Source organism: Equus caballus, chromosome 15 (assembly GCF_041296265.1).
Source record: "Equus caballus isolate H_3958 breed thoroughbred chromosome 15, TB-T2T, whole genome shotgun sequence".
In the NCBI taxonomy this organism is placed as follows: Eukaryota; Metazoa; Chordata; class Mammalia; order Perissodactyla; family Equidae; genus Equus; species Equus caballus.
The window spans coordinates 25,045,936-25,059,199 of NC_091698.1; the positions used below are offsets into that span (position 1 = coordinate 25,045,936).

The 13,264-nt window shown below is 39.2% G+C and overlaps 1 protein-coding gene across 9 annotated transcripts in view; it reads left to right on the forward strand.

Moving 5' to 3' along the window:
- Positions 1-13,264, forward strand: part of AFF3 (ALF transcription elongation factor 3) — a 573,872-nt gene that overhangs the window by 365,527 nt on the left and 195,081 nt on the right. For all 9 annotated transcript variants that reach the window (XM_070236083.1, XM_070236085.1, XM_070236086.1 and 6 more), the window contains one exon: positions 10,797-10,877. In XM_070236083.1, coding sequence (XP_070092184.1) covers positions 10,797-10,877 — 81 coding nt within the window. The remainder of the gene's footprint in view (positions 1-10,796; positions 10,878-13,264) is intronic.

Below are 13,264 nucleotides of genomic sequence, written 5' to 3' on the forward strand. Positions count from 1 at the left end.
AGAGGAAAACTGGAAAACAGCAAAATTGCATCTAGAGCAAGAAATCTTCAAAAAGTCCAGAATGAAGGGATCCAGCAGGAAATAACTTTTTTAAGGGTGGCAGTTGTATCTTGACTTCAGTCAATGCTCTTATCCTTTCCATGGAGAGTCCAGAGTTTGCAGGAACAGCTGAAGTCAGAGAAGTGGGAAGCGGGTCTCCAGTGCATGGGACTGATTTCCTTACTGTGAATAACACTCTTTACGATGTGAAGGAAATAATAAAAGGCCGGACGCTGTGTGGCCTCAGCTTTTTGAGAACTGTAAATCTTAGGGACCAAAGAGCAAGTGTGTTGCACAGGTCCAAGGCGCCCTCAGTTTCCAGTCCTACGTTCATATTTGTCAGCCCCAGAGCTTGCTTTCTTGCCTTTAGTCCATGGGATCATATTGTTATCTAATGCCTGTGCTCTCCTTGTCTTTCTCAGTCTGTGAAACCCGAATTGAAAGCTGCTTCTCGAATTGATTCCATTAATCTTTACCTGCGTGGTGCACCCTCTGTTTTATTCATTGGGGATTAACCTCACTGAGAGCAGGGGATGGCGATAAGTTAAAAAGCTCTGGCATTGCAATGAATTAGATTAGTCGGTGTTCCAGTCTGAGATTCCCCCATCCAGGGGGTATGTATGAGACCAGGAAATACATACACAGCTCCTGGGAACCCCTGTCTTAGACCGATTTTACTTCAAATTGGTCATATTCCTGGGTTTTCAGTTTAAAGAAACAAGATTTCACTGTGATTTTTGATAACCCTGTTATTACACTTTTATTGGTTATTTGCTTATTTTTAATTTTGGCAGCCTAAGCTATACTATGAAAAATATATTTTAAAAAATCTTAGTAGGGGATCTACTTTTATTTTTTCAGCAGCTAATGTTTTTCCAAAAGTTTCCCATGAGTAGTGTTTCCATCCAAATAATGATTGTTATTATCATGGACATGAATGCACTAGATTAACTATTATTTTTCAAACTATAGGTCCTGCTATAGTAACAGAATGAGGTTGTTCTTGGGTTTTTATTGATTTAGGGGCCAACTTAGACCTCCTTGTTGTGAGCCAAAATCTGCTCAGCCTTCAAGTCTGACCCTGGAGTCTGTGTCTGAATTCCAAGGATGGATTGACAATTAGAATGTCCTCTCTGGTCCTGTTAGGGAAGGAATAGTGTGCTTCTCCCCCTTATCTCACTCGAGGGCTGGTGCTCTGCCTCCAGGAACAGACCTGCAGGAGTATTTTCCCTTTCACCAGATACAGGGCTCCTGTTAGCTACTGGCGTTTAAAGGATATACAGTGTAATAAAAATTACCATGTTCTGTTGTCGGTGGCATTTATCTGATAAGAGTGTCATAACATGAATAATATGTGTGAAAGAACTGGAAAGCTAAGTGATTATTCTGATATGGAAACTGAAAACAAAATAATGCTTTGATCTGCAGCAGCTACTGCCACACGTAAAAATCGACTTTGGCATTTTACATTTTTATTCCTAAGTGACAGAATTAACCCAGTGTTTTATTTTGAAAAGAGTAAGTTTCTGAGCACAAAGAATGCTGGAGTTCACTGTGGTCATTTGCCAGGCCTGTGGAGACAGACACCCCTTTCCAGCAGACATCTGAGTTGGCAGCAGATGTCGAGACATTGCTGAAAGAGAAAGAAGTAATTGAATCCCTCTTGATCCTGGCAACAGCCGTGTGTGTTTGGTAGGACAGTATTATTGATTGTTGCCGTCATTTTACAGGCAAATAAAGAGACTCTCAGAGAGATTAAATGAATTCCTATTATTTTATCCACTGTGCTAGACCTTTGGGGAGTACAAGAGAGTTATTACTCATGATCCCTTCCCTCAAAGAGGTTATAATCTAGTAGGAGTTACAAAGTTTATACTCTGAGAGTGGCAAAATGTAAAAGGAAAAATCTCAGCCCCAAGCGGCGTGTAAATGGTGAATAAGTGACCCGAATCGTGTGTAATGGAGAGTGGAATGTATAGCCCTCGCTGAGGATAGCATGGTCAGTGACCTTCATAGAGAGGCCGGGATGAGAAAGAATGAAGAGGTAAATGAAGTTGGAATAACATGAAAGGAAAAGCAAAAAATGTCAGGACAAGAAAACCTAGGGCGGGACAGGAAGCAAACCCACCTGGCATGGGAGAGGACTATGTAGAAAGGTAACAGGCAGTAACATGTGGCGTTCCTTGATGGCACCATATGACAGGGTGTCTTGAATGCTTGGACCAGGGTCACTGGAAGCTTTTGAGCAAGTGCATCATAGTTACTATTTCAGATAAAACACTTCTGCGACAGTGACCAAGATAGATTGCAGTGGGGAGACAGCAGACGGGGGAGAAACCAGGGAAGTGTTTCTCTACTTACTGATTTTAATAGGAAAGTTAAAATATTCTTTAAAATTTTTCTAGTTTAATCTGTTTGCAAACTAAATGTGCTTTGCAGATCTTCGTAACTGTACATTTGGAACCCTAAAATTAGATTTCAGGCCAAAATTCAATTTTTGTTTCTTCTCTCCTTTAATAACAAATAGCTGTGCTGCTTAGTGAATGGATGCCCTGAGCCTCTGACCATTTGTCCTAAGACAGGCTGATGCAGGTAATGTCAGAGTAAGTGGGTAGCTACACAGAGGAAGAGAAGGGTTGTGGAAAATGAGCACGTGAAAGTTTACTCACTTTGAAGCTATGGATTCTTGGGATTCATGGTCAATCTTGCTGTACAATAGACTTGAAAATGGAAACTGGCCCACATAACCCAAGGCCTTCTGAAAATTGCTATGGAGATAGAGAAAAGGTTGGACATTAATGAAATGCAGTATTCTGTACCCTTATCATTTAACCATCTGTTCTCTCATTTAGGAGAAAAGTGAGTATATTTGCTATACAGAGACTTGGCATTTTAAGCATATCTAAGAAATAAGAAGTCACCGTGAAGTATGTCCTATGGGTAACTAGACATCTGCTCAGGGAAATGGGACTAGTGAGGCTGTGTTAAGACAGATATGTTGCTTCTTAATCCCATCAGTTGGACTATCTAAAAGGCTAAGGAACCTAAGGTCAAAACTGAGGACGCCGGGGGCTGGCCCCGTGGCCGAGTGGTTAAGTTCGCGCGCTCCGCTGCAGGCGGCCCAGTGTTTCGTTGGTTCGAATCCTGGGCGCGGACATGGCACTGCTCATCAAACCACGGTGAGACAGCGTCCCACATGCCACAACTAGAAGGACCCACAACGAAGAATATACAACTGTGTACCCGGGGCTTTGGGGAGAAAAAGGAAAAAAATAAATTCTTAAAAAAAAACAAAAAAAAACTGAGGACCCCTCCGTCCTGGGGAATAGAGCGGGAGCTCATTCCTAAGTGACAGGAAAATCAAAAAGGAGGGAAGGCAGACAGATCAAAGAAGTGGCAGGGGACTTTATAAGATGAGAAGGCAGCTACGCAGACTTTCAAGTAATTGCCTTTAAACATTATATTTCTCTTCCTGCCTTACCTGTGGTCCAAGAAGTGGTTAAAGGACAGCCACATGGGAGAAATAGGAGCAAAGCAGTGATGAAGGATGGTTGAGGCCAGGGATGTCAAAAGCATGGGCGGGGGTGGGGAACAGTGGATTCAGTACTTGGGATTAATGGCCTTGCAATGAAATAGCATTCTTTCTCTATGAGAAAAATAATGTCAGGCAAACTAAGTGAAATTTTAGAAGGAATGAAAATTTTTACTTTTGCTTACATTTTAAATCACTACCAGAAATAAGGTACAAATTAAACACTTTTTTATCAAATCTTATTATCTCACTGACTGGTATTATTATAGATCTGTTCCCATGAGAAAACTTAGGAACATTTTCTCCAATCTAAAGTACAAATCAGACTTAGTAATCATAATAATCTCTTTAGATAACTTTCTGTTTTAGTAATACATAGTTTGTATTAATAATTACTAGCTTAATTACAGATTACATTTGCACAATACTTTATTCTTTTATAAAAACACTTTCTCATATATTCTACCTGCAGACTCCCAATATCTAAAGCTCAGAGAGAAATTATATTTCTCATTTTAGAGACAAGAATTCTGAAACTCAGCTCGATATTAATCAGTGCTGTCTTTTATTGAATGATTAAACATCAGGGAATCATGCTATGCTCTTTATATGTATTATCTTATTTAATCCTCATGACTAAACCATGAGATAGTTCATATCTCCATTTCCTCTGGTTCTAAGATACCACAACTGAGATATGATTGATTCCAAAGTCTACAGCTTGAAATCACTATAACTTACTGAAGATGTGACTGACCTAAGTTCACTGAGCTACTAAGTGACAATAGTCAATTGGCCCTTAATTTTCCCATGCATCCCTAATGGAAAATTTTAATATGATAGATAATCAATCTTAAAAAGTCACTGAACATTCACTAAAAACAAATATATTTAGTACAGATAAATAATTCTTATGTTCTTGGAAATTCTACTATATTTGAATGTTTTAAGCAATCGTATTGTCTTTACTATTCCTTTGTATATTTAGCAAGTCTCAGATGGCAAAACCACATGGAAATACTCAGATTGAAGTAATGTTAGTGAGCAATTTCGTGTTGAAATATGGGCATTTAGTTAATTCAACAAGTTAATTTCACCACTTAGTATATAAGGTGCTTCAGTCCACAGAAAGGTGAGTAGACACTATCCCTCTCTGAAGAAATTTTCAGTTCTTCTTTAGAGGACTATCTTTAATAAATCTGAATATTCTTTAAAGAGATTATTAGAATTCCTTAGTATGATTTTTATTCTACATTGGGGAAGGGTATCAGAAGAGGGAGAAATGGTCGAGTGCCGATTGAGGTGTATATTCATAAAACTATAGCACAAAAAAGAATCTAAGCGTTACTATGAGAGAGAGAAAAAGTGCGTGCGTTGGAGAAGGATGAGAAGGGAACTCTCATGTCATATTGAAACAGAAGGAGAATCAGCAAAGGCCCAAGATATAGCTGATGTTTAAGAGGAGCCTTAATGGATGGCTAGAAATCCAAAAAGCATATGGGAGTGGGGCGTTCACATACAAGGGGTACAGTGTAAGTAAAAGCAGAGACTGTAGTTTTTCTTATACATAGTGCGTGTGTAGATTAATAAAAAGGCACAAGGCTGAAAACTGGGACCTTGTTGTGGAAGGTCTTGGATACTAGGGTGAGGTCTTTGAGGGCAGATGCAGTAGAGTGAAAACAAACGCTGGACTGGGAGTAGGAGATTTTCAGTGGTGGCATGGGTGAACTGAGTGACTTGGGCAAATCGTTTAATCTCTTTGAGCTTTAACTTCCTCACCTGCAATATGGAGATGTAGTAATTACTTTAAAGGTTGGTTGTAACTGAGAAAACTTGTGTGGAAGTCCTCTGAAAACTGTAAAGCTCAACAGGAGGCATCATTGCCGTCATTGTTATTGTCGCGCATGTGATGGTCTATGAAGATTTTGGAGCAGTGAAGCTTTTCGGTTGAAGCTACACTTTAGGAAAATCAAGTTGGCAGGAGTGTGGAGGATGGATTGATAATACCAGAAGAAAGAGAAGCAATCAGGAAACTATTAAAGTAATTCAGGTTAAAAATAATGAAGGTGTGGCAAGGATGGTAGTTCCAGTAACAGGAAAGAAGGGAAGAGACAATGCAGAGATACTGTTCAATTTGACATTCACTCAAAAATGTTCTGAGCATCCGCTCTGTTCCAGGCTCTGCCTTCGGGTCTGGAGCCAACAGACAAATTATGCGAAGTCAGCCCTTCAGGGGCTCATCACAGGCTAAGGGAGGCATCAATATGTAAACAATAACTGTAACAGAGGGGACAAGTGTTCTAATAGAGATCAGTATAGGGAAAATGTGGCACAAAGGAAGGTCAAATCAACAGTGACTTGGTTTGGCCAAAAAAGGCTTTGTAGAAAAGGAGGAAATGGAACTGGATTTTGACACTCAACATCCCAGCAAACAAGAAGAGGTTGGGGGAGGCTACTAGCACATGCAGAGCATGGTGTATTTGGGAGATCTTGACTTAGGATGGCGGTGAGGCTCCAGTTAGGTCTGGGCGAGAACACGGAAGGTATCGTGTCCACCAAGAGGCAGCCCAGGATATGGCAAATCCAACTGCTGGCTGAAATTTAGCAAATCACTTAGCCTCTTAGTGACTTGGTTTCCTCATCTATAAAATGAGGAAATAAGTCGTCTTACCTTTTAGAATTGTTATGAAAATTGTGTTAAATAAATCATATAAAGCATTTACAATAATGTATGACATATTTTAAGTGCTTAATAAATGTGAGTTACTATTATTATTGTGAGGGATGGGGGAGGGAAGCAGTGGAGTCTAGAATGATTCCAAGTATTCTGACTCGAAAGGTTATAATAGATGTTGGTGCCAATGACCAGGATATAAAGTACAAAGAGAAGAAAAGGTTTTGTGGGGAGTAGAGTTCAGTTTTAAACATGATGAGTTTGAATTGACTGTAGAACACCCAGGTTGAGAGGTTCAACAGACACATAGAGTGAGAAGTTAAGAGCTGGGTATACATTTGGACATCATCAGCATACTAGGTGGTTTTTAAGGCCACGGTAATAGACAGGATCACCCAGGGAAGCGAAAGGTAGTGAGAAGAAGGCTAAATACAAAACCTTCAAAGAACAGCAGAAAAAGAAGGTTCAGAAAAAAAGAATGAGGAAAGAAGGCTCAGAGAGTAGAGGTGAGCCAGGAGGATACAGCATCATGGGAGCCTGGGTGGAAGAGAGTTTCAAGAAGAAATGAGCATTCCACAGAATCCAATGGACTTGACAATCAGAAGGACCTTTGTCAGAGCTGGTTCTGTTGAAAACTGGATGATAGGGCATTGGTAATGTGAAGATGAGTAGTGAGTTCACAGGTATCCATTTTAGTATTCTTCGTTATTCTTAAACTATATTGTACACACACTATCTGGACTCTTACGTGTATAGTAAGTCAAAAATACAAACAGTGGGTGAGGATGTCAAAACAGCACATATAGATGCTTCTTTGAGAAAGTGGTTATGAAGTGAAATAGAGAAATAACGAGCAGCTAAAGAAGGGATACAGGATCAGGAAGAGTTTGAGGCTTGAGATGGTTTATAGGTCATGGGAGGAGAAGCCAGTGGAGAAGATGATGTTGAAGTTAAGAGGAGAACAATGAGATATTGATGGAACTAGCTCCCCAAAGACAGAGAAAGAAACAAAATTGAGGGTGAAGTTGGGCGCAGCCTGGGACAGAGTGAAGCACACCTCTTCCATTCAGACCAGAGGGAAAAGGGAGGTTGGGCATGAATACAGACACATTTGTCCCTGGGGAACATTTAAACCTAATAGCCTTTGTTCTTTTAATGACATAGGAGGCAAGGTCACCTGTTGTGAGAGTGAGAACCAAAGTGAGACTGAGAGAGAGTGACAAAATGGGAGAATAACATCTGAGGAGCCTGGAAAAGAGAATAGACTAAGGACAAGTGCAAGGACTGTCCAAGCCACATGAGGCACCCAAACTCAAGGAAGGCAGTGTCCTAATTCTGTATCGCCACCAATGTGCACAGATGCCTTTTCCTAAGCAGCCCGTGCATAGGATCAGAGAAGCCAGAATGAAGACTTGGTCCAAAATTGTGTACTTTAGGGGGATTTTTAGTGGACCTAAGAGTGTCTGATTGCCACCGTGTGGGGGGTCTTGGCTAAGCCAACTAAAATATCTGATAGGTAGTTAGTGTTGGATGTTGGATTTCAAGCGCAATTTAGTGTGCAAATTTTTATGTGAGGAGAAATAGGGATCTCTGGCTGGGATCTCCAGTGGGGAGATCCCAAGGGGTGAGCCAGCTCAGACTGGAGTGGGAAGAGCCAGTATTCTAATTTTTCAACACAAAAGTCCGAAGATCAAAGTTAAAATCAAGGTTGTGAAACCAAAATCTTCAGGTGGAAGAGAGATGGGCTTAGAAGAAGAGCAGGTCAAGAAGGTGAAGTGAAATGCTTGAAGTTTCCACAAGTTTATCCTTAAAAGCAATAGAGTAAGGGGAGGTGGGGGGTGTCTTCAGAAGGGAGCCATCAGGCTGGTTTAAAGGGATGCGGTAGATGGAGCGAAAGATGCAGCTCATCTTTAATGAGTTGAGGAAGGGAGCTGAGGGTCCAAAACCACATGGCAAAAGCCTCAAAGGAGAATTGGTATTTGAATGAGGACAGCGAACTAAGAGAATACGACATCTGTCTTCTGTGCCATTGTTTGTGAGGTTGGGTGGATGATGGCATGCTGGATGGGTGGGTGGTTGGGTTGGAGAGAAGGAAGGAAGGAAGAAAGAAAGAAACGGACAGATTATAAGCATTGGGTGCATAGCTGGGATTAGAGAAGAAAACTTAATACAGCCAGAGCTGTTACCTTAACTTTCAGTTCAGTAGATACGCAACTGAGCACCTGGTATAGCTAAGGCGTAATCACAGTGCCCGGCCCGTGGTGAGTCTTGAGCAAATGTTTGTGCACAGAGTGAGTGGGTGCTCAGGGCTGGACCCTGCATAAGATACTAAAATTAGAGGGATACAGCATCTAAGGATCCCAGCATAGTGGTCTCTTCAAACTTGTCTGCAATTTCACTCTTGGATAAGCTGTACATTAAACACATTTAACCTGAAAGTGACATTCACGAGAGAGGGTTGATCTAAGAAGTGTTTTTTGAAAGTACTGTTGTTTATATTTTTGTGGACCTTTTATTTCATTTGTTCTTGAGTAGCTGTAAGACGCTCAGAAATAGCACCTCATCTTTGGGGATTTTTTTTGATAGCAGTCAGGCACAAAATGCACATATACAAGACATTCTGATATGCAGATGGAATCATAAAATAATTTATGCAAAGTCAATATTAACATATTGGAGCTTTATGTGCAAGTGTCATGTCTAAATCTGAGTAATTAGTTTGTGCTTATCAATTTTAGCCCCAAGCATCATACAGTCTAAACTGTGTGAGCCAAAGAATGATTGCAAAGGAGGCTCCTGAATGGGTGATTATTAGTAGGATGGACTCAGGGACACATCAGATGGTCAACAAAGCAGGAAAGGAACAATCAGTTCACTTGTTTTGTATTTGATAACTAACTTCCTCATATATAAGATTCAAGGCCACTTGCAGTAAAAACACAGGTATGCTAGCCGGTAAGTTAAATCGAAGAGAAAAATCAAAAAGCCTGTAGAGGAAAGAAGGAAAGATGGCTCTATGAGAAAGCCAAGGTGTAGAAAAGAATAGGGTTAGGAAACTGAAGAAAAACTGTCTGTGGATCTTCATAGCTTTCTTAATGGGTTAGCAACAATCTAGGTAAGATCTGACCTGTTCCTAGAAAAGGTGGTCCAACTCTGAGAAGGAGGAATGGTAGTTGGACCCACAGATGAAGACAGATACCACTCTGCACACAATCTCGGCAGTGCTGCGTAACAACCTCCTCAAGAGAGACAGCAGGGATAGAGTAAGTACAGGGTAGAATGGGCACATACTTGGGGAGCAGAGGTGGGAGGAGGAAGGGACATAAAAGGTCTCTAGATCTTCCTTTGCTTTCCGTTGGAGAAACCTTGGTAACAGCAGAATAGAGAAGGGATACACAAGCTCGAATACATATGAGCTTAACCCACTTATGGCACATGTGTCGCAGTGGGCGAGAGATGATACAGGGTCAGTAAATCTGTCCAGGGTGGGTTTGAACACACTCTCTCTCCCTCTGCTCCTTGTGTGGGTCTGCACCAAGGAAAGAGACACAATACCATCCTCAAGAAACTCTTTCACTGCAAAAGTCTGAAAAAATCCCTTTTCAGCACCCACCCACCCCACCAAGGGAGGTAAGAAAATATCTTCACCTGAAGAGAGAATTTCTCACTTTTCTTCAAATGGACCCACTGCTGCTTCTGTGCTTGCTTAGGTTTGGAAGGGGAAGGATATCAAGACGTAGGGTGCAGAGTCTATATGTAAACTCCAAGTCAGTTTCCTGATAATCAGAAGTTGATTCAATGCAATTCCACAGTCATTTAGTGAATGCAAATATCTTCCAGGAGATGGAACTGAGGAGGAATACTGGAAGTGAATACAACAATCCCCCCTCTCTCTCGCAGCTTAGTGAATTGGATGTCAAAAAGCTATGACAAATTAGTGCGTGTTGAGCTCAAGTTGTGTCCTTAATACTGTGTTATAAAAACGCCACCATTCTCTGTATTTCATACGTGTGATTTGTTTTTTCACTTCCCCATGAATGACATTTTTATGAAGAGCAAAGTGATATGCAGGGCTTATTGGAAACTCATACTAATAGAAGTTTTGAATAAAATAAATAACTCCTCTAATAGTGAGCCCTAAAGTTAAAAGTACTTTGTGCATTTCTTCAGAAACACCCTGTGAATTTTGTGGGAGCAAATCCAAGAGAAGCAGCCCCCTTTGTACGACATTTTCCATAGAACTTTTACGACTGAGTTGGCCCTTTATTCAGGGGCTTAAATGAAGCAAAAATAGGACAGCCTTGTAGATCTTTTTAAGATATAAAGGGGACATGGGAATAGCCATGGAACCAAGAATTGGTAAAGTTAAGAAATCATAAAAGTAGGTTTCCCATCCTTTAAAAAGAAAAATCCCTTTCATTCCTTCTCATCTCCTGTTCATTTTTTATTCCTTCCATGACGTATTAAGGCATCCCTGTGTAGCTGCTTTATATCCTACTGACTTTAAATACTCTTTGTATTACAATGTTGATTGCTTTTCCCTCCCTTTAGGAGATGACCTGGCTTCCACCACTTTCTGCTATTCAAGCACCTGGCAAAGTGGAACCAAGCAAATTTCCATTTCCAAATAAGGTGAGATCTTGCATCCCTCCGAAAGAATATGCTTTACTCACACAGAGATTTTTAGTGGACAGTGGGTTTTCCCTTGATTATCTTTTCCTCTGTAAATATTCCTGCCAGAGACATATGGATCTAATTTCAACAATTTTTGAGTGTATATTTGTTCATCAAAGGGAGAAAAAAAGCTTGCAGTCTTACTTACCTCCACTTCCATACTTTCTGCAAAATGTGATGCATGTTATAATCATTTGATCCAAAAACATTTGTGAAGTTGAAATATACTCACCTATGCAGAGTTTAGTGTATACCATTTTAGTCCTTTTCCCTGTGCGTTATATACATATTTGTGCACATGTAGTTTTTAAACTCTCAAATGGTATAGTAGTAAAAGCATTTTTTCTAAGAGTTGATTTTTTTCCCAGATACCCATAATACATAAATATCATTAGCAAATATTAACATCACAACTTTCTAAAGTGAATTATTAAAATAATTGTTCATTGTGATTATCACATTCCAATCGAGGAGTCGGTTTTTATTTCCTTGAACAAAGTGTATTTGGAGATCTTTCCAAGTGAATATGTAGAAATTTTCTTTATTCTTCTTAATTGCAGCAAAATATTTCCTAGTATGCTTTTGCTATAGTTTATTTAGTCAAGCTCCTTTTGATGGACGTTGAAATTGTTTGTGGTTTGTTATCACAAACATTGTTACAACAAACAGTTTTTGTAAATGCCTCTTTCTGTTCCTGTTATTGAAAGTCTCTAGCGTGGATTCCTAGAACAGGAGCTGTGGTGCTAGAGGAGTCGGAAGCCATATTTACCCTTGACTGTGTTTCAAGAATACTGTTTAATGCATCTAAGCAAACGTTTAATATTATCTGGTTTTTTATCATCATTTCTGTATGATGGGTGAAAATTTGATATCTAATTGTTTTCATTTGCATTTCTCCAATTACTTTTGAGTCTGAGATTGACTATTTTTCCTTTGCAACCTGCCCATTCATATCCATTGCCGCTTTTTAAAAAATGATTTGAAGGAACTCCTTATATTTTCTTCACTTCTCTATTATATATGGTGTAACTATTTTCTTGTAACTTTAATTTTTATGTTGGAGAAAAAACGTCTTCCCTTCCCTAACCTTCTAACCATATTCTCTATTTTATTCTAATTCTTTTGTAAATTTGTTTTTAAGTTTTAAAAAATTTTTTGTGGATGGTCTAACATAAGATTCTAGTTTTATTCTTTTCAGCAGTTAGCAAATTATTGTAATACTATTAGTGAATTAGGCCATTTTTCTCCCACTGGTTTGAAATATCATTTATGTCAACAGTCGAATTTCTCATTTATATGGGGCTTTGTTTCAGGACTTTCTATCCTGTTTTTTCAGTATGTTTATCTATTTCTTTCCCAGTAACTCTTTGTTTAAATCAAAGGTCAATAAACTTTTTCTGAAAAGGATCAAATAGTAAGTAGTTTAGGCTTTGCAGACAATACCTAGATGAATGAATGTAGCTATAGTCAAATAAAATTTTACTTACAGAAACAGGTGGTGGCACAATATATAAAGAACTCATATAACTCACTAATAAAAAGACAACTCATTTTAAGAATGGGCAAAGGATGTAAATAGGCGTTTCTCCAAAGAAGATCTATAGATGGCTAAAAAGCATGTGAAAAAACACTATCACTATCATTAACCTTTAGGAAAATGCAAGTCAAAACCACAGTGAGATAATGCTTTACACCTACTTAAAAGGCTAAAATCAAGGACAAACAATAAGTGTTAGCAAGGGTGTGGGAAATTGGAACCCTGATATCAGTTGCTGGTGGGATCATAAAATGGTACAGCCTCCTTGAAAAACATTTCAACATTTCCTCAAAAGGTTAAACATTGTATTATCATATGACCCAGCGATTCCACTCCTAGGAATGTCCCTAAAAGAATTGAAAACATGAGAACTTGTACTCACATGTTCACAGCAGCCTTGTTCATAACAGCCAAAAAGTGGAAACAACAGAAATGTCCATCAATGATGAATGGATAAACAAAATGTGATATATCCTTACAATGGAATATTATTTAGGCATAAACAGGAATGAAGTGCTGATACATGCTACAATGTGGATGAACCTTGAAAACATTATGCTAAGTGAAAGTGAAAGAAACCAGTCACAAAAGACCACACATTATATGATTTCATATATTTGAGATGTCCAGAATAGGCAAATATAAAGACAGAAAATAGATTAGTGCTGCTTACAGCTTGTGGGTGGGGAGGTGAGGTTGGGTGATAGCTAAGGGTAAAGGATTTCTTGGTGAGGTGATGACAGTGTTCTAAAATTCATTATGGTTCATCAACTGTGAATATGCTAAGAACCATTAAATTGTTTAAAAA